This window comes from Tympanuchus pallidicinctus, unplaced genomic scaffold (assembly GCF_026119805.1).
Source record: "Tympanuchus pallidicinctus isolate F22 unplaced genomic scaffold, pur_lepc_1.0 scaffold54, whole genome shotgun sequence".
NCBI classification, from domain to species: domain Eukaryota; kingdom Metazoa; phylum Chordata; class Aves; order Galliformes; family Phasianidae; genus Tympanuchus; species Tympanuchus pallidicinctus.
In genome coordinates, this window is record NW_026294774.1 from 274,357 (window position 1) to 296,918 (window position 22,562).

General features: G+C 47.8%; 4 protein-coding genes, 1 long non-coding RNA gene and 1 pseudogene across 9 annotated transcripts in view; 3 read left to right on the top strand and 3 right to left on the bottom strand.

Annotated features, from left to right (window-relative positions):
- Positions 1–15,942, bottom strand: part of LOC128091873 (olfactory receptor 14J1-like) — a 48,963-nt gene extending 33,021 nt beyond the window's left edge. The window contains exon 1 of the mRNA XM_052705277.1: positions 15,552–15,942. Within this exon, the coding sequence (XP_052561237.1) occupies positions 15,552–15,845 (294 nt within the window). The 5' untranslated portion in view covers positions 15,846–15,942. The remainder of the gene's footprint in view (positions 1–15,551) is intronic.
- The window catches only part of LOC128091903 (olfactory receptor 14J1-like), a 335,467-nt gene that overhangs the window by 101,205 nt on the left and 211,700 nt on the right, over positions 1–22,562 (bottom strand). The window lies entirely within an intron of this gene.
- The window catches only part of LOC128091882 (olfactory receptor 14J1-like), a 148,651-nt pseudogene that overhangs the window by 73,242 nt on the left and 52,847 nt on the right, over positions 1–22,562 (top strand).
- LOC128091909 (uncharacterized) overlaps positions 1–22,562 on the bottom strand; it is a 233,459-nt gene that overhangs the window by 38,185 nt on the left and 172,712 nt on the right. The gene's annotated exons all lie outside the window — the stretch shown is intronic.
- The window catches only part of LOC128091878 (olfactory receptor 14C36-like), a 112,862-nt gene that overhangs the window by 4,475 nt on the left and 85,825 nt on the right, over positions 1–22,562 (top strand). The window lies entirely within an intron of this gene.
- On the top strand, positions 11–2,053 carry LOC128091865 (olfactory receptor 14J1-like). The gene has a single exon (XM_052705269.1). The coding sequence runs from the start codon at positions 906–908 to the stop codon at positions 1,920–1,922; it is 1,017 nt and encodes a 338-aa protein (XP_052561229.1). The 5' UTR covers positions 11–905; the 3' UTR covers positions 1,923–2,053.

Below are 22,562 nucleotides of genomic sequence, written 5' to 3' on the forward strand. Positions count from 1 at the left end.
GGAGCACTAAAACATGGACATCTCATGGCAGATCAGGCTGCATAAGCTCTGTTTCTTTATCATGGAAACAGGTCTGCTCCAGCTGAGGGCTTCTGTGCTGCAGAGTCAGAGCACAGCCCTGAGGGCTGCGTGTCCCAGGACGGCTGCAGGCTGTGCAGCCATGGCTGCAGCCGGGTGCCCAGGGCTGTCCTGCAGAGCAGGTCCTGCTGTGCCCCAGGGGCTGTGTGCCGGGGCAGGGACTGTGCTGCCTGCCAGGCTCAGCACTCAGCCTGCCTGGGGAGCTGCCCAGGGCGCTGTGGGGAGACGTGTGGGGGGAAGGAGCCCCCCGGCAGGGCAGGGCAGGGCAGGGCAGGGCAGGGCAGGGGCCTTCTGCTGCCACAGCTCCTGCCTGGGGCAGGGGGATCACAGATTCACTCCATGCCAGAGTGTTTCTAAGGGCACTTTTGCAAGAGGAGAGACAAGGCAGGGGTTTTCCTACTCTCATGGGAAGAGAAAGGATTTGAGGAAGAAATCTAAAAGGGGCTGTCAATCTTGAACACGTTCACTTTCAGCCTCTCCTCCCTTGTAGGATAGAACCAAATTTCAATACAGTTGTTTTCTGTTGGCATGAATAATGCACTTATCCTGCAATCAGGCAACTATCTCTAACAGAATTTAAGTGCACACAGGTTGGGATGGGGTGCACTAAGAGCAGAGAAGTTAAGGATATGGGACAGGGAAACAGATGAAAATATCCAGGGAGATAGGATAAGATTAAAAATGAGACAAATGCATAAGCTTCATAATTGCCCTCTGCTTATGGAATGCTGAACTTCATGAAATCAAATTCAAGTAATGGAGGTTAATGAATACTGATCTGAGAGAAAGAAACAAAATAAAGTATAGCAGAAGAAGTGTCTCTGAGAATGGTCTCCTCACTATCTCCTGCACTCTGCACAGGACTCCAGGCCCAGCAGGAACTGCAGATGCCCAACAGCAGCTCCATCAGCCAGTTCCTCCTCCTGGCGTTGGCAGACACGCGGCAGCTGCAGCTCCTGCACTTCTGGCTCTTGCTGGGCATCTACCTGGCTGCCCTCCTGGGCAACGGCCTCATCAGCACAGCCGTAGCCTGCCACCACCGCCTGCACACCCCCATGTACTTCTTCCTGCTCAACCTCGCCCTCCTCGACCTGGGCTGCATCTCCACCACTCTCCCCAAAGCCATGGCCAATGCCCTCTGGGACACCAGGCACATCTCCTACGCTGGATGTGTTGCACAGCTCTTTTTCTTTTTGTTTTTATTCTCAGCAGAGTATTCCATTCTCACCATTATGTCCTATGACCGCTATGTTGCCATCTGCAAGCCCCTGCACTACGGGACCTTGATGGACAGCAGAGCTTGTGCCACCATGGCAGCAGCTGCCTGGGGCACTGGGCTTCTCTATTCCCTTCTGCACACTGCCAATATATTTTCTCTGCCTCTCTGCCATGGCAATGCTGTGAACCAGTTTTTCTGTGAACTTCCACAGATCCTCAAGCTCTCATGCTCAAAATCCTATCTCAGGGAAGTCGGTCTTGTTGTGGTTAGTATCCTTGTCTTATTTGGGTGCTTTGTATTCATTGTTGTGTCCTATGTGCAGATCTTCAAGTCGGTGCTGAGGATGCCCTCTGAGCAGGGACGGCACAAAGCCTTCTCCACGTGCCTCCCTCACCTGACTGTGGTCTCCTTGTTTCTCAGCACCATCTTTTTTGCTTGTCTGAAGCCTTCCTCTATCTCCTCCCCATCCCTGGACCTGGTGGTGGCAGTTCTGTACTCGGTGGTGCCCCCAACAGTGAATCCCCTCATCTACAGCATGAGGAACCGGGAGCTCAGGGATGCAGTGAGGAAAATGATGACATGGACAATTTTCAGCAGAGATAAAATTCTCATTTCTCTTTGCTAATGACTCATAATCTATTATCTTCTTTCATGCTTATATTATAGATTTTTTTATATTAATAAATACACTCCATTTGCTGTTTTACATTTGTATGTGTATCCTGCATTATATATATATATGTAATATATTTACAATTTTTATTAGTTATTATTGTGTTCTTAAACATGCGTCTTTCTCCAGGAGTCTGTATGAATTCAGGGTCAGTGCTGATGCTCTCACAGCCTCTGTTTTATCTCCATATCTGTAGGCAAATTAGATGCCAGCAGACTCTGTGGAGGCTGTGGGAATGCAGCAGGAATGGGGGAGGAGATCTGGAGAAGAGTTGATGTCAGCCATGCCTGTACACTCTTCGTGCATTTAGAGAGCTCCATTGTCATTCCAAGCATTTTGCATCCACGGAATTCCAGGAAAGGGCTTAGCAACTCTCATGTCTGTCCATCTGGGTCTGCTTCCCACCCTGACCAGCATGGCCAGCACAGATACCATCAAAGGCCAAACAAATCATGGGAGGATGGAGTCTGATGGGAGTTGATCTGAGTATTACTTCTCCCTGTAGAGGCAAGCATAACCAGGAGCTCTTGAGCCATACAGGAAAGACAGGGAACTATTGGAGAGGGTTCATAGGACAGACACGAAGATGATCAGGGGACTGGAGCACCTCCCCTACGAAGACAGGCTAAGGGAGCTGCGCTTGTTCAGCCTGGAGAAAAGAAGGCTGCAGGGTGACCTCATTACAGCATTTCACAACCTAAAGGGAGCCTACAAACAGGAGGAGAATCAACTCTTTGGAAGGCTAGATAACTGGAAGACAAGGGGAAATAGTTTGTGAGGGAAGATTTAGGTTGGATGTAAGGGGCAAGTTCTTGACAGAGAGAGCGGTAAGGTGCTGGAACAGCTGCCCAGAGAGGCTGTGGATGCCCCGTCCATCCCTGGAGGTGTTCAAGGCCAGGTTGGATAGGACCCTGGGCAGACTGGTCTAGCATTAAATGGGGGAGGTTGGTGGCCCTGCCTGTGGCAGGGGGGTTGGAGATTCATGATCCTTGAGGTCCCTTCCAATCCTGGCCATTCTGTGATTCTGTGATTCTATGATTCTGTGATTCTGTGATTCTGTGACCGTGCTGCTGTTCCTCAGTCCCTGTCCCCAGCACATGTCCCATGTTTGGGCTGGCCATCAGCCCAAAGATAACCCTTAGACAGGCTTGTGGCTGCTGGGTGGCAGCTGGAGCATCGTGATCCGGTTGTGAGAGTGGTCAGAATGAGCCCTCTGCTTGGTACTTTGCAGGGCTGCAGCTTCTGGGAGCCCACGAAAGCTAGGAGCAGGCAGAGGAGATTCTGAGCCTTTGTTGACCACCCCATGCTCATGGGGCCCTTAAGCAGACTGGCTTGTGGCTAAGATAGAATCATAGGAGCATGACGGAATCATAGAATGTCTTAGACTAGGCAGAATCTTAAAAATCATCTAGTTCCTAGCCCTCCTTCATGGGCAGGATTTCCAACATCAGCTCTAAGTCAGTCTGCGCAGGGCTCCATCCATCCAGGCCTTGAATGCCTCCAGGGATGGGGCATCCACAACTTCCAGGCACCCTAGGCTTGGGCCTCTCCAACCTCTGAGTAAAAAAATGTTTTTCCTAACATTTAACCTGGATCTCTTTTCTTTTAGTGTAAGGTCATTTTCCCTTATCCAGTCACTATCAGACCATGTAAAATGTTGGTCCCCTCGTGCTCACCAGCTCCCTTCAAGTAGTGGAAAGCCACAATCAAGTTTTCTCTACAGCCTTCTCTTCTCCAACTTAAACAGACCCAAATCCCTCAACTTTTCTTCATAGTAAAGGAGCCCCAGTCCTTTGATCATCTTCTGGCCCTCCTCTGTACCTGCTCCAACATCTCCTCATCCTTTCTGTACCAGGGGCCCCAGGCCTGGATGCAGTACTCCAGATGGGGCCTTACAAGGGCTGAGCAGAGGGGGACAATCCCCTCCCTCTCCCTGCTGTCATCACTCTTTTGATGCTGTTTGGCCTTCCAGGCTGTAGGAGCACACTACTGATTCATGCCCAATTTTTTGTCCATCAGGACCCCTAAGTCTTTCTCAATAGAACTGCTCTTGATGTGTTCTTCTCCCACTCTGAACTCATATCTGGGATTGCCTCAACCCAAGTGCAACACCTTTCACATGACCTTGCTAAATCTTACCAGGTTCTCTTGTGCCCACCTTTCAAACTTTCCAGGTCCCTCTGGTTGGCAATTTTCCCATTCACTGTGTCATGGTTTTATGATTTTTTTTGTTTTTTGTTTTTTCCAGGTTTCAGCATTCCACATCAAAACATCATGTGGTATATGGGGCATTAAAGTGTTAATGCCCCAATCCCAGGTACCCAACCCTGTACATGACAGAAGTCACGGGATCTGGCCCTTCCGGGTGGGGGGCGCTCTCTGGCTGCCTTGCAGTGGGTGCTGGAGGTGCTTTCCTGGCCGTTCTGAGCTCTTCAGTTTTGACTCAGTCCCGGGAACTCTCTCTCTCTCTCTCTCTCATCTTGTCTGATTTATTAATCTCAATTTCAATTAAATTGTATTATATTGTGTTATATTGTATTCCAGTATTGTAGTAAAGTAAGTTTTCCTCTGTAGATTGTTGCCACTGTTCTTTTCCTCCCTTCCTTCCTTCCCATTTTGTGGGGCTGAGGTGGGGGGGAAGGGCAGATGAATACTGCCCCCCTGTCATGAGCATAGATTGATCTAGTCAACTCTATGACATATTTTGGTGGAGAATGCGGGCAATAGCTGCTTTTTAGCTTTTAGAATGGATCTCTTTTTCTCTCTGCTCTTCGAGAGCTCCATTAAGGAGCATTATCAGTAGTTCAGGTTTCTGTTTTGGAAAACCTGACCTTGAAAGACCAGGCGTACTGTGGGATATTTGTAAACTTTGAGCACTGCTTAGTCTGAGTAGTGTCTTTTTCTTTTTTTTCCCTCCTCTTGTTAGCTTCAATTCATTAACCCCTTTTTAGCAAGCACCAGCGATGAACCCACTCGTTATTGTGGGGGTGCTGTGTAAAGGATTACAAGCAATGGTGTTACTCACAACCTACTGGCCAATAATCAATCTCATAGTTACTTGTTGTGGAATTGTGTTCATATATAGCTACCTAATGGCACTGATGGAGACACCTGTATGGTACCTATATGCAATGTGGTATGATTTGAATTTTGACATTTACATCCCAGACGGAATGGCTAATTTTACAAATAACTACATCCCAAATGGAGCAGCTAATCTTACAAACAGCACGATGTTCAGACCAGTCTCCAGGCTTTCTTCTTGGTTTCTCACACGATTTTCAAATCTTGAATTAATGTTCATGTTGGTGTGTCATTAATTACCCTGATTGTATTCCAACGTACTCATAATAAGGGGAAGGAGTCTCCTCCAAAACTAGAGAATGATGACTGGCAGGGAATGTAGAGAGATTTAGGAAAGATCTTACAAGCATGGGGACCCGCAGTGTCATGGGATTTTACTCTTGAACACCTGTGGGATCCTGAGAAACTCAGCCAGTATTTGAGTCAGGGACGATGCGGCTTACATAAATCTAAGGAGGTACAACTTATTTGGGGTTTGGCTTGTGCTTACTGTGCCCTATATAACACCATTCTGGAGAGAGAGAGTTTCCGAGCTGAGGTTCAAGCCAAAGGGGAAAATCTCCAAGTCAAATCTGATCAATTACAGGAGACACCAGTAACAATACCAGTTGCTCCTTTGGAAGGCAAGAAATGGAAATGAGTGTCTTCGCATCTAGAACGAAAAAGAGAAGAGGAGGAGGAGGAGGTGGAGGAAGATCCAGGCGAGGGGCCCTCCTCAGAACCACCACCATCGTGAAAGGCAAAAGGAAAAACTAAGAGACATGCAGAGAGAGAGTGATGAAGAGGAAGTCTCTATTACTACTCGCCCCCCTCTAAAGATGACTGAAATCCAAGGTTCAAGAAAGGAGTTTACATGGCGCCCGAATGAAACTCTCGTTCCCTCGTTGGTTTTCTGTTGGGACAGTGGGGCCCATAGCTTGTCTCTAGATAGTAATGAAGCTCACCAACTAGGCACCATTGACGGAGATCCAGCTATTGACAGAGGAATTAGTCAATTTCTGGATGAGGCTGCCACCCTCTGGGAATGAATGTTAATAGCTGTGAAGGAAAAATATTCCTTCAAAAATGGCTTGAAGATTGCGATGAAAAAATGGGATACAGTTGAAAAGGGTATCCAGTATTTGAGGGAAATAGCTGTGGTGGAAATGTTGTATGACCCTAACTTTGTTCCTAACCACCCACACCAAAACCGCGACCCTGAAAAAAAACATAAAACCATGACACAGCTGTGTCACACTGTGTCAGTTTGCTGTCAACAGCAAATGTGCTGGGGGTGCACTTAATCCTTAATCTTAAGGATTAAGGATTAATCTTTAATCCTCAATCCTTAATGTCTAAGTCATTAATAAACATGTTGAAGAGCACCTGTCTCAAGACAGCCCCCTGGGGGACACCAACTATGACCATTCTCCGTCTGGACATAGAACCATTGAAAACAACCCTCAGTGTGCGACCATCCAACCAATTCTATACTCACCAAGTATTCCAGCCTTCAGTCCTCCATATCTCTCCAATTTAGAGATAAGGATGTGGTGTGGGACCATGCCAAAGGTCTTGCACAAGTCTAGTTAGAAGACATCAGCCCTTCCTTTGTCCACCAATATTGTCTGTCCATCAGAGAAGGCCACCACATTGGTCAGGCATGATCTGTCCTCGGTGAAGCTGTGCTGACTGTCTCAGATCACCTCCTCATCATGCATCTGCCTTAACATAGATTCCAGGAATCTGCTCAATGATCTTTCCAGATACAGGTACGAGGCTCACTGGCCTATAGTTCCCCAAGCCTTTCTTTCTTCCTTCTTTTCTTGAATATGAGAGGGATGATTCCCTCTTTCCAGTTACCAGGGACTTCATCTGAGAGCCATGATTTTTCAGACATGATGCAGAGCGGCTTGGCAACCACATCAGACTGTTCCTTCAGAGCCCTGGGATGCACACGGGCATGGATTGATCTAGTCAACTCCGTGACACAACAATTCTGCAAGAATTCCAAAATTCTGATTAAAGGTCTGAGCTTTCAGGCACTGTCCTGAGGAGATCTCCTGTCAGGATGCAAATGCGATGATGCGAGCCAGCTGTGTCGCAGAAGTGCTCACTACCTGTCCCTGCCTGTGATCACTAGGCAGTCACACAGCAGCACTGTCACCAACCTACAGAAGCAGTCAGGCCTTATACCAACACGAGAGCTAGGGAGAGCGTGGAATGGGACAAGAAGCAGCATTGTGTGGATCAAGTGCTGATGTACCTAGTAATGCTACTGTGATGAGACTTCTTTCTTTTGCACCTTGCACATAAGCACTGCCCGTGCAGATTCAGAGAAGGTCTTGGAAGAAGAATGTTAGACAAAAATTCTGTGCAGAGTCCTTCTACTTTAATTAAATTCACAGAAAAATTGGTGCCTATTTACTGTTTCTGAGCTACACAGGAGATGTGTACAATAAATTGGGAATGAGATGAATAGTGACATTTCAGTGGGAAACAACAAAAGAAATAAAAAAATAAAGAAAAAGTCCAATAAAAATAATGAGCCAACAAACAAACAAACAAACAACAACAAAAAAAAAAAAACACAAAGAGGAGATTGGTTGATCCTGTAATAATTTACAGGTCATAGTCACAAAAAATGGGCAACTTATTGCATCTGAAAAAAAATCTAGTCATCAGTTTCCATAGCGTCCTTGAACCCTTGGTTCCTCAAGCTGTAAATGATAGGGTTCAGTGTTGGAGGCACCACCGAGTACAGAAATGACACCACCAGGTCCAGGGATGGGGAGGAAAAGGAGGGGGGTTTCAAGTAGGCAAATGTACCAGTGCTGACTAACAGGCAGATGACAGCCAAATGAGGGAGGCACGTGGAAAATGTTTTATGCCGTCCCTGCTTAGAGGGCATCCTCAGCACAGCCCTGAAGATCTGCACATAGGACATAACAGCACTCAGACACTACAGAAATACTGAATGCAAGTACCCCAAATTCCTTGAGGTAGGAGTTTGAGCAGGAGAGATTGAGGATCTGGGGGATTTCACAGAAAAACTGGTTCAAATAATTACCATGGTAGAAAGGCAATGCAAGTGTATTAACAGTGTGTAGCAGAGCAAAGAGAATCCCACTGCCCCAGGCAGCTGCTGCCATGGTGGCACAAGCTCTGCTGTCCATCAAGGTTCCGTAGTGCAGGGGCTTGCAGATGGCAACATAGCGGTCATAGGACATGATGGTGAGGATGGAATACTCTGCTGAAAACAGAAACAAAAAGAAAAAGACCTGTGCAGCACATGCTGAGTAGGAGATGTGCCTGGTGTCCCAGAGGGCATTGGCCATGGCTTTGGGGAGAGTGGTGGAGATGCAGCCCAGGTCGAGGAGGGCGAGGTTGAGCAGGAAGAAGTACATGGGGGTGTGCAGGCGGTGGTGGCAGGCTACGGCTGTGCTGATGAGGCCGTTGCCCAGGAGGGCAGCCAGGTAGATGCCCAGCAAGAGCCAGAAGTGCAGGAGCTGCAGCTGCCGCGTGTCTGCCAACGCCAGGAGGAGGAACTGGCTGATGGAGCTGCTGTTGGGCATCTGCAGTTCCTGCTGGGCCTGGAGTCCTGTGCAGAGTGCAGGAGATAGTGAGGAGACCATTCTCAGAGACACTTCTTCTACTATACTTTATTTTGTTTCTTTCTCTCAGATCAGTATTCATTAACCTCCATTACTTGAATTTGATTTCATGAAGTTCAGCATTTCATAAGCCAACACCAGGAGGAGGAACTCGCTGATGGAGCTGCTTTTGGACTTTTGGTTCTTCTGGGCATCAGGACCGTTGAAAGAGTAAAAACGTCAAGTCTTTGTTTGTGCAGAGTGTTTATTCAGCTCCATGATGTGATCCACATTTAATGAGGTTGAGTTTGGCATGAGGGTTTCTGCACTTTTTATCTCAATGAACCAGACTTGTCCCTATGGGTACATGGGAATGTGATGATGGTGTGGGGTCAGGCTTTCTTCTCAGAATGTATCAGCTAACATCGCTTCTAATGCAAAAGTGCTGGTTGGCATCTGAACCTCAGTGCCAAAAAATATGTGGATCAAATATAGAAGTTCAAGGGATTGCTTTCTCCAACAAACTGTCATACTGTTATGCAGGACAGCCCTTGGCACCCAGCTGCAGCCCCATTTGCACAGCCTGCAGCCATCCTGGGGCACGCAGCACTCTTTCTCTGTTCATCTGCTGCACATTCCGGAGCTCAAGGCAGTAACAGAGCTAACACACATCTCTATTCTTCATCTGAAGAAACATCAGTTTTCTATGATCTCACACATGAATGGCATCAGAAGCAGCTTAGTGTCAGGCCAGTTCTCTGGGCTGTCCAGCACACTCACATGTAGCAGCAAATGCAGCACAGGGCCCTCAGGAAAGCCATGCCCCAGGAGTGTCCGTGCTGACTGCATAACCCTGTGCTCCACAATGTGTCTAATACCTGTGTGCCACCTTCTGAACACAAATACCATAAATGTGCTGTACAGCCACTCTGAATCTAATGATGCTTCCCAATTAGGATGTTTACTTATGTGTTTTTATGCTAATGAGAACACAAACACATACTGAGTCACAAATCGTACATTGTGCATGCCTGAGCTCTTGTTTGGACCACAGGGATGTGGTTAAATGGCTTCCACAACTGGATTGTAGAACAAGGGGGATACAGTCTTTACAATGGGTGGGCGAGGATCTCAGTGTTTTTTTGAGATACCTGTTCCACAGCTGTCCCATGCCTCACTCCACGATTGTTGGAATGCAAGAAATGTATTCATATGTAATGTAAATCTCTCTTTTAGTTTATTGTCATTCTTCCATGTCCTATTCTTTGGAAATCAGGAAAAAAGTTAGTCTTCAACTTTTTTTTATATGAACAAGAGCATGGCTAGGAGATGGAGGGAAGGCATTATCCAGAATAGTGCCTCCTCATTTGAGATCCCCACACAAGTAATACGACAGCAAGCTGGAGTGGGTTTGGGAAGGCTCAGGTCAAATGATTCAGGCTGGAACACTTCACCTGCGGAGAGAGGCTGAGGGAGCTGCGCTTGTCCAGCCTGGAGAAGGGAAGCATGAAGGGATCTCAGTGCAGCCTGCCAGAACCTATGAGGAGGTGATGGAGAGCACAGAGCCGGGTCCTTCCCTATGGTGCATGTGGGAGATAACAGAGAATGTGTGGGAAGTGAGAGAGGAGAGGTTCAGCCTGTGCATCAGAAAAGCACCATTTTCACCACAAGTTGATCCAAGAATTAGTGCAGGTCACCCAGTGATGCTCTGCAGTGCCTACCCATGGAGGTTTGCAAAATCCATCAGGAGTAAATACTGAACAACTTGATTTGTCCCTCTTTCTGACGGGTTGCACTGAAGACATCCTCCAGGTTCCCTTCCAGCCTGGGTTCTCTTGTGATCCTATGTCCTCAAGGCCTTTTACTGATGGGAAGAGAGCAGATGTTCACAGAGCGTGAAGAGTCCTGTGCTGCACGTACGTGATCATCTAAAACAAGATCGGAGAAAAATGAGAACTCAGTACCACAGTGTGACTCAGTCAGAGCAAAGACTGAGAGATGTCATGCACAGGTCGGGGCAGGGAAATCTTGTGGACACCAAGATCTGTGCAAGACACAAAAGGATCTTCTCTCATTTGTGAAGCTGTAAGTCTGAAAGATGTTCACTAATGGCAATGAAATTGAAAGAATGGTTTGAAGACAAAGATAGAAGTCAATAAAAACACACTAACACACTTCTCAACTGCTAATCATCTCATGACTCCTCACTATTTTTAGGTAGAAAACACTAGACTCTGGGTGATTTTGTGTCTTCTTCTGTTTTTAGTTTTTCTTAAATACAATATTTACCAGAACTGTGTCAGCGGGACACAGATGCCTTCAGGTACAGGAACAGACAGTGGTGCCACTGCCAATGCCCTGTGACCAATGCCCAGCGTCCACCGCTGCTCCACCCTGCTGCGTATTTGATGTCCCTCATCCTGCAGGTGTCTCCAGCTCTCCTAAATCAATGACCATGGTTCAGGCCATGTCTTCAGCAGGCCCTTTTTATCTGGACACATGCTCTTCCCACTGCTCTCCAGATTTCCCCATTCCTTGCTCTTTGTTCTCTCAGATTCCTCCCAAATATATGGATGATCTGTCACCTTTAGGGAGATTATTGGAAGTTGCTCCACCGCTCCGAAGTCTGATGGACTCTTTCCTCAACTCCTTAACCATGATTATATCTATCTCTTCATCTCTCTGTCTAACTTATTTATTGTACAAATATTCCAGTGAAAGACAAATCTTGTTAGATGCAGCTTGAACAAGGCATGCAGTTGCTCACTGTGTTTTACTGCTCATTCAATTGCATCACATTTCCTTCTGTTTGTTGGAAAAAAAAATAAAAATAAAAAAAATTAAAAAAAGGAAAAAAAGAAATCTTTCCTGCCCATGTGCATCTGGTTCTCTGAGGAAAGCAGGGGGAGTTGGTGCATAGAATTTTTAACACTGGGCAGATGACAGCAGAGGAGAAGAGTGATGTGAGGAAAAGTGATGCAAGTCCCATGGGGCCAATGGGAGTAGAAAAGGGGTGGGGAGGTGGAGGAGGACATTTTTACACACAGTGAAAGAGCAAAGCTCATTAGGGTACATCCTGGATCAATATAAATTGCCAGGTGCTGCTTTAACTTCTTGTTTACACCTGATTACATAGAAATGAATAACTGGACTTTGTAAATGCCCATCAGTCTCTTCCTCTTTAAGCTCTCTCCAGATATCTCTCCAGTTATCTATACAAGTTCTCAACACCTGAAGAAGATGACAGGAAGGCACAAGGCACAGGAGGCTTCTATGGGTTGTAATGGGCCCCAGGGGGCATTTGCTGCTCAGTCCATCAACCTCCAGTGCAGAGAGAAGAGAAGATTGCACAAAGTGCTCAAGGAGACCAAGTCAGAAGTAACAGTGAAGTTTCTAGGAGTATTAATGGGCCCCACTGAGGGCCATTCACAAGCAAGCTTCCCCTGGGACTTGTTAGAGCAGAGAATTGGAAGCCATGATTGCAGGCAGACCAAGGCACTGGGATGGTGGCTGTGATGCTGAGAAAAGCCTCCTTTGTCTTATGGAGCAGAAAGGCCAAGCCCTGATCCCCAGAGCCTTGGCAGGGAGATCCTGTCCCTCATGCTGGCTCAGGGCCTTTCCTTCCTGGGGCAGTGGGATGGAGGTCTGTGTGATGTCAAATGAAAGAGAAGGGGACAGCAGCTGCCAGACTCTGTATGGGGTGCAAGGATGCCGTGAGGCCCAAGTCCCATGTGGGCAGTGTGTTTCATCCCAGGATGTGGGATGTGAGAAAGGACCACTCTGAACAAGCAGTCAATCCCAGTGAAACTTTGATCAGTGCTGCGCACATGCTGGATGCAGTGGGGATATTGCCACCTAGCTTCCATACCAGAAGGCAAGAAATGCACATGCTTAAAGAGCAGGCTGCTTACATATGCATTAGATGTCCAAAGAATAGGCTGGTTTATTATTTTGTGACTCACTGAGTCACAAAAATGACTCTACACCAGGTTTGCACACTCTTTACTTTGAGTTATGCTTATGCAACTCTGGGTGCACTCGAACCCAACTCAATTTTACTCACATTTTACACCACATTTACTAACACTTTACTTCGGCTTTACTCACACTTCATTTTTGAGTGTGTTTCACTTGCACTTTAATCAAGGTTTACTCAAATTGCTCTTCAACCTTACACACACTTTACACAGGGCTTACTCACACTTTTCTCAAGGTTTTACAGACACTCTATTCCTGGTGTGAACACTCTGTCATCCAGGCCTATCCACACTTTAATACAGGTAGACTCACACCTTACTGTGGGTTTTCCTCAAACTTTACTCCACATTTACCAACACTTTGCTCTTGACCAGGCCAAACTTTGCTCTGGGAGTTTCTCACACTTGACTCCAAGTTTACTCACAATGGACTCCTAGTGTATTCACGATTTTCTCCAGGTTTTACTCACATTTTGCACCAGACATGCACATTCTTCACTCTGAGTTTAGTCTTACTCTACTCTGGGCAGATTCACACTTTACTCTGGCTTTTACTCACACTTTACTCTGGGTTTATGAACACTGTACTCTGGGTTTACTCATACTTCTGTTTTGACTGTGTTCCACTCACATTTTACTCAAGGATTCCTCAAACTTTTCTTCAACATTACTCACACTTTGCTCCTGGTTTACTCACACTTTTCTCTGGGCTTTACTGGCACCCTACCCTGGGTGTGTGCACTCTCTCTTCAGGCCTACCCACACTTTACTCCGGGATTGCCTCACACTTGATTCTGAGTTTACTCACACTTCACTCCATGTTTCCTATAGGAAAGAAAGAAGATTTCAAAGGCACCCAAGAAAAATGTTTTCTGATTTTACAAGGTGCATCTTGTTGCTTTTGGAGCACCATTGTCCAACTGATGTTGATTGAGGGTGTCTCCTAAGGAAATCTGCATAGGCAGGAGAAGCAATTGCTTGAGGTCTGACACAGTACAGACAACCTGACTGCTCACCTCCCCAGGCCTGACGTGTCTGCTGTATGCCAGCTGGCACTTGCATCACTTTTCCCTACACCAGAATTCTCCACTGCAGTCTGCAGCTGGATGGTACAGTTCCTTTACACCATTCCTTTACCTGCTTCCCTAAGAGAACTGTCTGCACACAGGCACAGGATGTTGCTTCCTGCTTTAAAACAAACAACAGTAAAGCACAATACAATTTGCCTAAAAAGAGAACACACTCCTCAGCCATATCCCACCAGTGTGGTTCACCTTCCCACTAGGACAAGTACTTTACATCAGTAGACAGGAAATGATAATTATTAATGGGGAAAAATGAAAAGGAGTAAAGCTCCACTGTGTGATCACAAGCATCCCATGCCATCTCCAAGGGCCCCAGAGATCGTGTCTGGGACAGGCAGCTTTCCAAGAGGACCTGCAGGAGAGCAGAGCCCTCTGGAAGCTGCAGATGGAACTTGGGAAGAAGGTCTCAGGGCAGTACACTGCCAATGTTGTTTTTGTCCCTGCAGCTGCAGCCCAACCCAGCACACTCAATGCCCCCAGACAAGTCACTGGATTCCTGGGGGTGACCCAGTGCTGAAATGGCCACTGGGAAGCCAAGAAACTCTGATTTCTTCTCAGTGAACACAAACATCCATGAACCATTTTGGGTCATCACTGTCAGACTCTCTCTACTGCTGAGTCCCTCTCCATCTGTCCTGCTAGCTCAGCAGCACCACTGCAGAGCCCTCATTTGCCTGTGGGTCCCCCAGCTTCCCCTGTTGGAGTGGGTCCAGAGGAGGGCACTAAGATGATCAGAAGGCTGGAGCAGCTCTGCTAGGAAGAAAAGTTGAGGGAACTGGACTTGCTTAGTTTGTGGAAGAGAAGATTCTGAGGAAACTTCATTGTGCCCTTCCAGTACTTCAAGGGAATGTATAAAGAGGAGGGGGAATGGCTGTTTAGCACAGTGGCTGGTGATAGAACAAGCGGGAGCGGTTTTAAACTGAGGCTGGGGAGGTTTAGGCTAGATATTAAAAGGAGGTTTTTCACCCAGAGGGTAGTAAAGCCCTGGGACAGGTTGCCCACATAAGTTGTGGATGCCCCATCCCTGGAGGTTTTCAAGGCCAGGCTGGAAATGAGAGGCTCTGGGCAGCCTGCTCTGGTGGTTGGTGACCCTGCCTGTATCAGTGCGGTTGAAACTAGATGATCTTTATAGTCCTTTTCAGTACAGGCCATTCAATATTTCTAAGACAACATAGACATGTTTCAGAAAAAACTGAGTCATTTGTTCAGGCAGATGAGAAGACGATCCCTACTGAAATTTGCCCATGACATTTTCCTCACTGCATCCTTGAGCTCCTGGTTCCGCATGCTGTAGATGAGGGGGTTTAATGATGGAGGCACCACCGAGTACAGAAATGAAACCACCAGGTCCAAGGATGGGGAGGAGAAAGATGGGGGCTTCATGTAGGCCAAAAAGTCAGTGCTGACTAACAGGGAGAGCACAGCCAGGTGAGGGAGGCACGTGGAGAAGGCTTTGTGTCGTCCCTGCTCAGAAGGCATCCTCAGCACAGCCCTGAAGATCTGCATATAGGACACAACAATGAAAACAAAACACGCAAATACGGCAAGAACACTAAGCACAATGAAACCAATTTCCCTGAGGTAGTCTGATTCAGAGCAGGAGAGCTTGAGGATGTGGGGGATTTCACAGAAGAACTGATCCACAGCATTGCCTCGGCACAGTGGCTGAGAAAATGTACTGATAGTGTGCAGCAGAGCATGGAGAAGCCCAGTGCCCCAGGCAGCTGCTGCCATGGTGGCACAAGCTCTGCTGTCCATCAAGGTCCCGTAGTGCAGGGGCTTGCAGATGGCAACATAGCGGTCATAGGACATGATGGTGAGGATGGAATACTCTGCTGACATCAGAAAGACAAACAGAAAGACCTGTGCAGCACATCCAGCGTAGGAGATGTGCCTGGTGTCCCAGAGGGCATTGGCCATGGCTTTGGGGAGAGTGGTGGAGATGCAGCCCAGGTCGAGGAGGGCGAGGTTGAGCAGGAAGAAGTACATGGGGCTGTGCAGGCGGTGGTGGCAGGCTACGGCTGTGCTGATGAGGCCGTTGCCCAGGAGGGCAGCCAGGTAGATGCCCAGCAAGAGCCAGAAGTGCAGGAGCTGCAGCTGCCGCGTGTCTGCCAACGCCAGGAGGAGGAACTGGCTGATGGAGCTGCTGTTGGGCATCTGCAGTTCCTGGGCATGGAGTCCTGAGCAGAGTGCAGGAGATAATGACAAAACAAGACCTTTTTCAGAGACTCTCCTCCCACCATACTATAACAGTTTTTCTTTCTCTTAGGACAGGGTTCATTTAACTCCATAACTTGAATTTACATGAGCTTCACCACCCCTTGAGAAGTCAAAGATGAAGGAGCTCTTGCTTTCCTCTCATTGCCTAATCATATCCCAGCCTCCTGGATACTTTCTTCCTATGACATATTTCCATTCATGTATCTTTTGTCTGTCTGCACTCAGAGTGCCCATTCCTACCTCTGTGCACTTGAATTTCTACTAGAGAAAGCTGCCTGTTTGCTGGACAAGTGCATTATTCATGTCTGCAGAGAAGCATGGAAATTTCAGCTGGTGCAATCCTTTGGGAGAAGAGGGGCTGAAAGCACATGAGGAGTTTGTGCATGTAACTGCAGACTGAGAAACGTACAGTTCAGGACTCTTATAGCTGTGTTCATATTTCACATCTCCTTTCAGATTTCTGCCTCCAACTCATTCTCCTTCCCTAAGGACAGGTATGGGAAAATCCCTGCCTTGTCTCTCCTCTTGCAAAGTGCCCTTGGAGACACTCTGGGAGCGCTGAAGCTGTGATCCCCATGCCCCCAGCAGCAGAAGGCTCCTGCCCTGCCCTGCCCTGCCCTGCCCTGCCCTGCCCTGCCCTGCCGAGGGGCTCCTTCCCCCCACACATCTCCCCGCAGCGCCCTGGGCAGCTCCCCAGGCAGGCTGAGCACCGAGCCTGGCAGGCGGCAGAGTCACAGCCTGCAGTGAGACTGACCTTGTCAGAGGCTGCCAGCGATGCTCCTCCAGTGAGCTCACAGCCTGCTCACACCATACACATCCTACAAGCTCTCTCTCCTTTCTCTGCTCTCCTCCTGTCACCTGCAGGCTGTGCTGTGTAGAAGAGCTGCTCCTGGGCACAGCTGTCTCTCTGCAGCACTGCCCACTTTTATGAGCTCCCTGTGTCCCAGCAGCCCGGCCCAGCTCTCCAGCAGAAGATGTCATTTTCTCTTCCTCACTGCTCTCCCTGGGGATGTCCTTAGGTCTCTGCATTGGCAGCTCCTGATAGACAACAGGGTCATCTCTGCACAACGTACTTTGAAGTCAGATGAATTAATCACCAGTACACAGACTGATTCCTGCAGCATTTTTTGTCCTAGCAGATTGTGTGTGCCTAGCAAAGCTGCAAATGCCCCATCTGGTGTCATGGTTTTACGATCCTTGTTATTGGTACTCCACATCATAACATCATGTAAAGCACAGGGAATTAAGGAGTAAATACTGCAGGTCTGTGGACGGACAACTTTCTGGATCCCTGGCTCTCAGGAGAGAAGAACTGCATACCCAGAGGACTCTGAGTTCAGAGGGGAAGATCAGCCATGGCAGGAAGTCCCAGGATCTCTCCCTTGCTCGCTGCCCTGCAGTGTGTGGCTTCGCTCCCCAGCCGTGCGACTGCAGTTCAAAGCAAGGCTTTTGGTTTCAGATGCTCGCTCTCTCATTTTATATGATTTATTACCCTAAATTTCAATTTTAGTTTATAATATTGTGTTATCTTTTATCTTGCATTCCAATACCATATTTAGTAAAATTACGTTTCCTCCTTTAGATTGTTGCCGCTGATTTGTTATTATTATTGTTGTTGTTATTGTTATTATCATTCATACTTTAATTTTTGACCAGTAGGACTGCAGGCCTGCTGCCCTCTGTCAGGGGCACAGATTGCTCTAGATAACTCCGTGACAAGGCAACACACTCAGTCATATGGTCTGCTTTTAGGGCAGATGTGTGGAGCCAAAAGTTGGACTTAATGATCCTTATGGGTCCCTTCCATTGCGGGATATGCCAGGATTCTATGATAGCAGGTACAAGCACAGTGATGTTGAAGTCACTGTGCTGTCACAGTGGATAGGAGTTCAGCAATGCCACAGTGGTGTATCAGAAATGCGGAGAGCAGTGATGTCAGAATTACTGAGTTGTGGCAGTGGTCAGTATTACAGTGATGTCAGAGTCACTGCACTGTAAAGGAGAGACAAACTCAGTGATTTCAGCTCCACTGTGCTGTCACAGCTGATATGAGCACAGTGGGGTTGCAGTTGTTGTTCTGTGACAGTGGGAAGGAACATCATAATGTCAGGGTCACTGTGCTGTCACAGTGGGAAGGAGCAGAGTGATGGCAGATCCACTGTTCTGTCACAGCAGGCAGCAGTGCAGTGATGGTGCATCAATACAGATTAGAATCATAGAATCACAGAATCATAACATTGCATGGTCAGAAATGTCCTGTAAGATCATCGAGTCCAACCGTCCTCCCATCATCATTACTACCACAAGCACTAAACCAGATCTCACAGCTCCTCGTCCTGACATCTGTTGAACGCTGCCAGGGACGGAGCCTCCGCAACCTCCTGAGCAGCCATTGCAGTGCCTGACCACTCTCTGAGAGAACAAGTTCTTCCTTATGTCTAAGCTAAAGCTCCTCTGGTACAACTTGTGGCCACTTCCTCGGGTCCTGTTTGTTGCCTGGCAGAAGAGGCCAAACCCCTCCTCATCACAGCCTGCCTTTAGGATGTGGGAGAGTGCAAGGAGGTCTCCCCTGAGCCTCGTCTTCTCCAGTCTGAACAATCCCAGCTCTCTCAGCTACTCCTCATAAGACCTGTGCTCCAGACCCCTCACCAGCTTTGTTGCCCTTCTCTGGACAAGTTTCAGGGTCTTTCTTGTAGTGAGGGGCCCAAAACTGAACACAGTACTTGAGGTGTGACCTCACCAGTGCTGAGTACAGGGGGGTGATGTCCTCCCAGCTCCTGCTGGCCACACTATTTCTAATGCAGGCCAGGATGCCGTTTTCCCTAACGGCCACCTGGGCATGCTGTCTGCTCACATTCAGCCAAGCATCAACCAACACCCCCAGGTCCCTTTGCTCTTCACAGTCATCCAGCCACTCATCCCCAAGCCTGCAGTGCTGCATGGGTTTATTGTGGAAAAAGTGCAGGATGTGAAAGGAGCTCTGCATGTGGGTTAGTATCACACGTGGCATCGTCAGAGCCAAACTTCCCAGTGAGGAAGTGGTGCCTTCACCTCGGCCCTGAGAGATCTGAAGTTCCAAGTTTCATTGAGATTGACTGCTTGTTCAGAGTGGTCTTTCTCACATCCCACATCCTGGGATGAGACACACTGCCCACATGGGACTTGGGCCTCATGGCATCCTTGCACCCTATGCAGAGTCTGGGAGCTGCTGTCCCCTTCTCTTTCAGGAAGGGCCCTGAGCCAGCATGAGGGACAGCATCTCCCTGCCAAGGCTCTGGGGATCAGGGCTTGGCCTTTCTGCTCCATAAGACAAAGGAGGCTTTTCTCAGCATCACAGCCACCATCCCAGTGCCTTGGTCTGCCTGCAATCATGGCTTCCAATTCTCTGCTCTAACGAGTCCCTGGGGAAGCTTGCTTGTGAATGGCCCTCAGAGGGGCCCATTAATACTCCAAGAAACTTCACTGTTACTTCTGACTTTGTCTCCTTGAGCACTTTGTGCAATCTTCTCTTCTCTCTGCACTGGAGGTTGATGGACTCAGCAGCAAATGCCCCCTGGGGCCCATTACAACCCACAGAAGCCTCCTGTGCCTTGTGCCTTCCTGTCCTTTTTTTATGTGTTGAGAACTTGCACAGCAAACTGGAGAGGTGTCTGGAGTGACCTTAATGAGGAAGAATCCAACCGACATTCATTTGCTATTTATATATAGTTGTGTTTAATCAAGGATTTTAATCAGCACTTGGCAACTGATATTGATCCAGGATGTTCCCTTATGAACTTTTCTCGGTCACTGTGTGCACAAAATTACTCCTCAACATCCCCACCTCATTTCTACTCCCGTTGGCCCCATGGGACTTGCATTAGTTTTCCTACCATCACTCTTCTCCTCTGCAGTCATCTGCTCAGTTTTAAACACCCTTTGCACCAACTCCCCCCAGCTTTCCTCAGAGAATCAGCTGCACATGGGCAATGAAAGATTGCTCTTTTTTTTTTTTTTGCCAACAAACTGAAGGAAATGTGATGCATTTGAATGGACAGTAAAACACAGTGATCAACTGCATGCCTTGTCCAAGATGCATCTAATGAGGCTTGTCTTTCACAGAGCGTATTTGTACAAAAAATGAGTTAGGCAGAGATAGGAATGGATAAACATAATCACAGTTAAGGGGCAGATCAAAGAGTCCATCAGATTTTGTAGAGATGGAGCAAATTCCAGTAATCTTCCTAAAGGTCACAGATCAGGCAGATAGTTGGGAGATATCGGAGTGAAGAAAGAGCGAGGGATGGGGAAATCTGGAGAGCAGTGGGAAGAGCATGTGTCCAGATGGCCTGCTGAAAACATGGCCTGAACCACGGTCATTGATTTAGGAGAGCTGGAGACACCTGCAGGATGAGGGACATCAAATACGCAGCAGGGTGGAGCAGCGGTGGACGCTGGGCATTGGTCACAGGGCATTGGCACTGGCACCACTGTCTGTTCCTGTACCTGAAAGCATCTCTGTCCTGCAAACAGAGTGCTGGAAAACATTGCATTTAAGAAGAAATAGAAATGTAAATAGAGACAAAGTCTCCTCACGGACTGGTGTTTTCAACCTAAAAAGAGAGAGGACTCATGAGAATAGTTCAAATTGAGAAGTGTGTTAGCATATTTTCATTGATTTCTATCTTTGTCTTCAAACCATGGTTTCATTTTTACTGACATTAATGAACATCTTTCACATTCTTCATAATTAAAATAAGATCAATTTGTGTCTTGCACGGAGCCCGGTACCCTCAGAATTTCTTTGCTCAGAACTGCAGTCTCTCAGTCATTGCAATGACTGAGTCACACTCTGGTACTGAGCTCTTTTTCCCTCAGACCTTTTTAGATGGTCACACACAGCACAGGATGCTTCATGCCCTACATGTCCTTCATGTTAGGTACCTACACTGACCCTAGCATTCCTTGTGCTGTGTGTGTATTTCTACAAGCCTTTACCATCTTTGACATGCTTGGGCAGACTCAGCTGGGTTTGAGCTTTGGCCTTCTTAAACACAACTCAGCAGGCACACTAGGACACCTCTCTGCATTGCTCCCAGCTGACCACTTCTTGTTTACACTTCCTACGTGCTTTCTTTCTGTACTGTACACCGCAGACACTTGAAGAAGTCAAGGTGTGCTCTCCTGAAGCCCAAAGGTGTGACTTTGTCCTCTGTACTCCACTCCTCAGCTCCACAATCCCATGGCCACTGCAGCCCAGGTTCTCTTTGATCTTCACATTCCCCACCAGCCCTTCCTTGCTGGTGATTATGAGATGCACCAGAGCACCTCTCCTCTTTGCTTCCTCCATGGGTTGGTCCAGAAGCTGCCAGCTGTGCTCTCCAGGGATCTTCTGGATGGTGCATGCCCTGCTCTGCTGTCCCTGCAGCAGATGTTATTGAAAAACAAACAAACAAACAAACAAACAAACAAAACCAACTAGATGGGAACAAGGGCCTGACAACGTCAGGTTCCCATTTGTGTATAGAGATGCACCTTTCACTTCTTCACTTCTTCACTTCTTCAGCAGCCAGGAACAGACACTGCTGGTCTACTCTGTTTGCCATTTCCATTTGCTCTGACCTGTCTTCTCTGTCATCTGCAGGAAGATCTCAGTGCGCTCTCACAGACGGCAGTCAGCCTCCCTTGGCTCCTCACCCATCCACCATAAAGTCTTTGTATACCCTTTATGCTACAGTCCAGTTGCACAAGTCATTTAACCGTGTCCCTGTGGTCCAAACAAGAGCTCAGGCCTACAACTCCACCAACATTTCTAGCTCAGCATGTGTTGGTGTTCTCATTAGTGTGAAAATACATAAGGCAGCAACCTATCCAGAATGGATAATTGGATTTAGTGCATCTATGTTATTTTTGTTCAGAGGGTGGCACAACGTCATTAGACTCATTGTGAGGCTTGGAGTTGTCCAAGCAGCACAGACACTCCTAGGGCATGGCTTTCCCAAAGGCCCTGTGCAGCATTTGCAGCTGCATGTGATTGTTGCAAACAGCCCAGAGAACTGGCCTGACACTAGGCTGCTTCTGATGTCATTCACATGGGACCCCATAGAAAACTGAGGTTTCATCAGTTGATGAATAGAAATGTGTGTCAGCTCTGCAGTGCTTGAGATACAGAATGTGCAGCAGATGGAAAACAGAGAAAGAGCTGACACATCTTTCATGAACACGTCTGTTTAGTTAGCTGTATACCTCTGCTTGCTCCACAGAGACGGGTAAAAAGGACACACTTGGGTGCCCTAAGTGCAGGGATCTGTTGTCATTTATGATGGCCAAGAATGCCTCTATGTCACGGAATTGACCTGATCAATCTATGTCTGTGACATAGACAGCGCGGCCGCCCGCTCGGCACAGCGCACTGCAGCCCAGAACTCCTGGGCTCAAGCGATCCGGTGGGCTCAGCCTCCTGAGTAGATGGGAGTACAGGCATGTGCCAGCGCACCTGGCATCAATATGGTGAGCCCCGGGCAGCCGAGGCACACCAGGTTGCCTAAGGAGGGGTGAACCGGCCCAGGTTGGAAACGAAGCAGGTCAAAAGTCCCGTGCCGGTCAGTAGCGAGATCGCACCTGTGAATAGCCACTGCAGCGCAGCCTGGGCAACACAGGGAGACGCGGGTTCCT

Coding starts and splice junctions, on each gene's coding strand:
- LOC128091865 (XM_052705269.1), top strand. CDS start 906: ATGGTCTCCTCACTATCTCCTGCACTCTGCACAGGACTCCAGGCCCAG.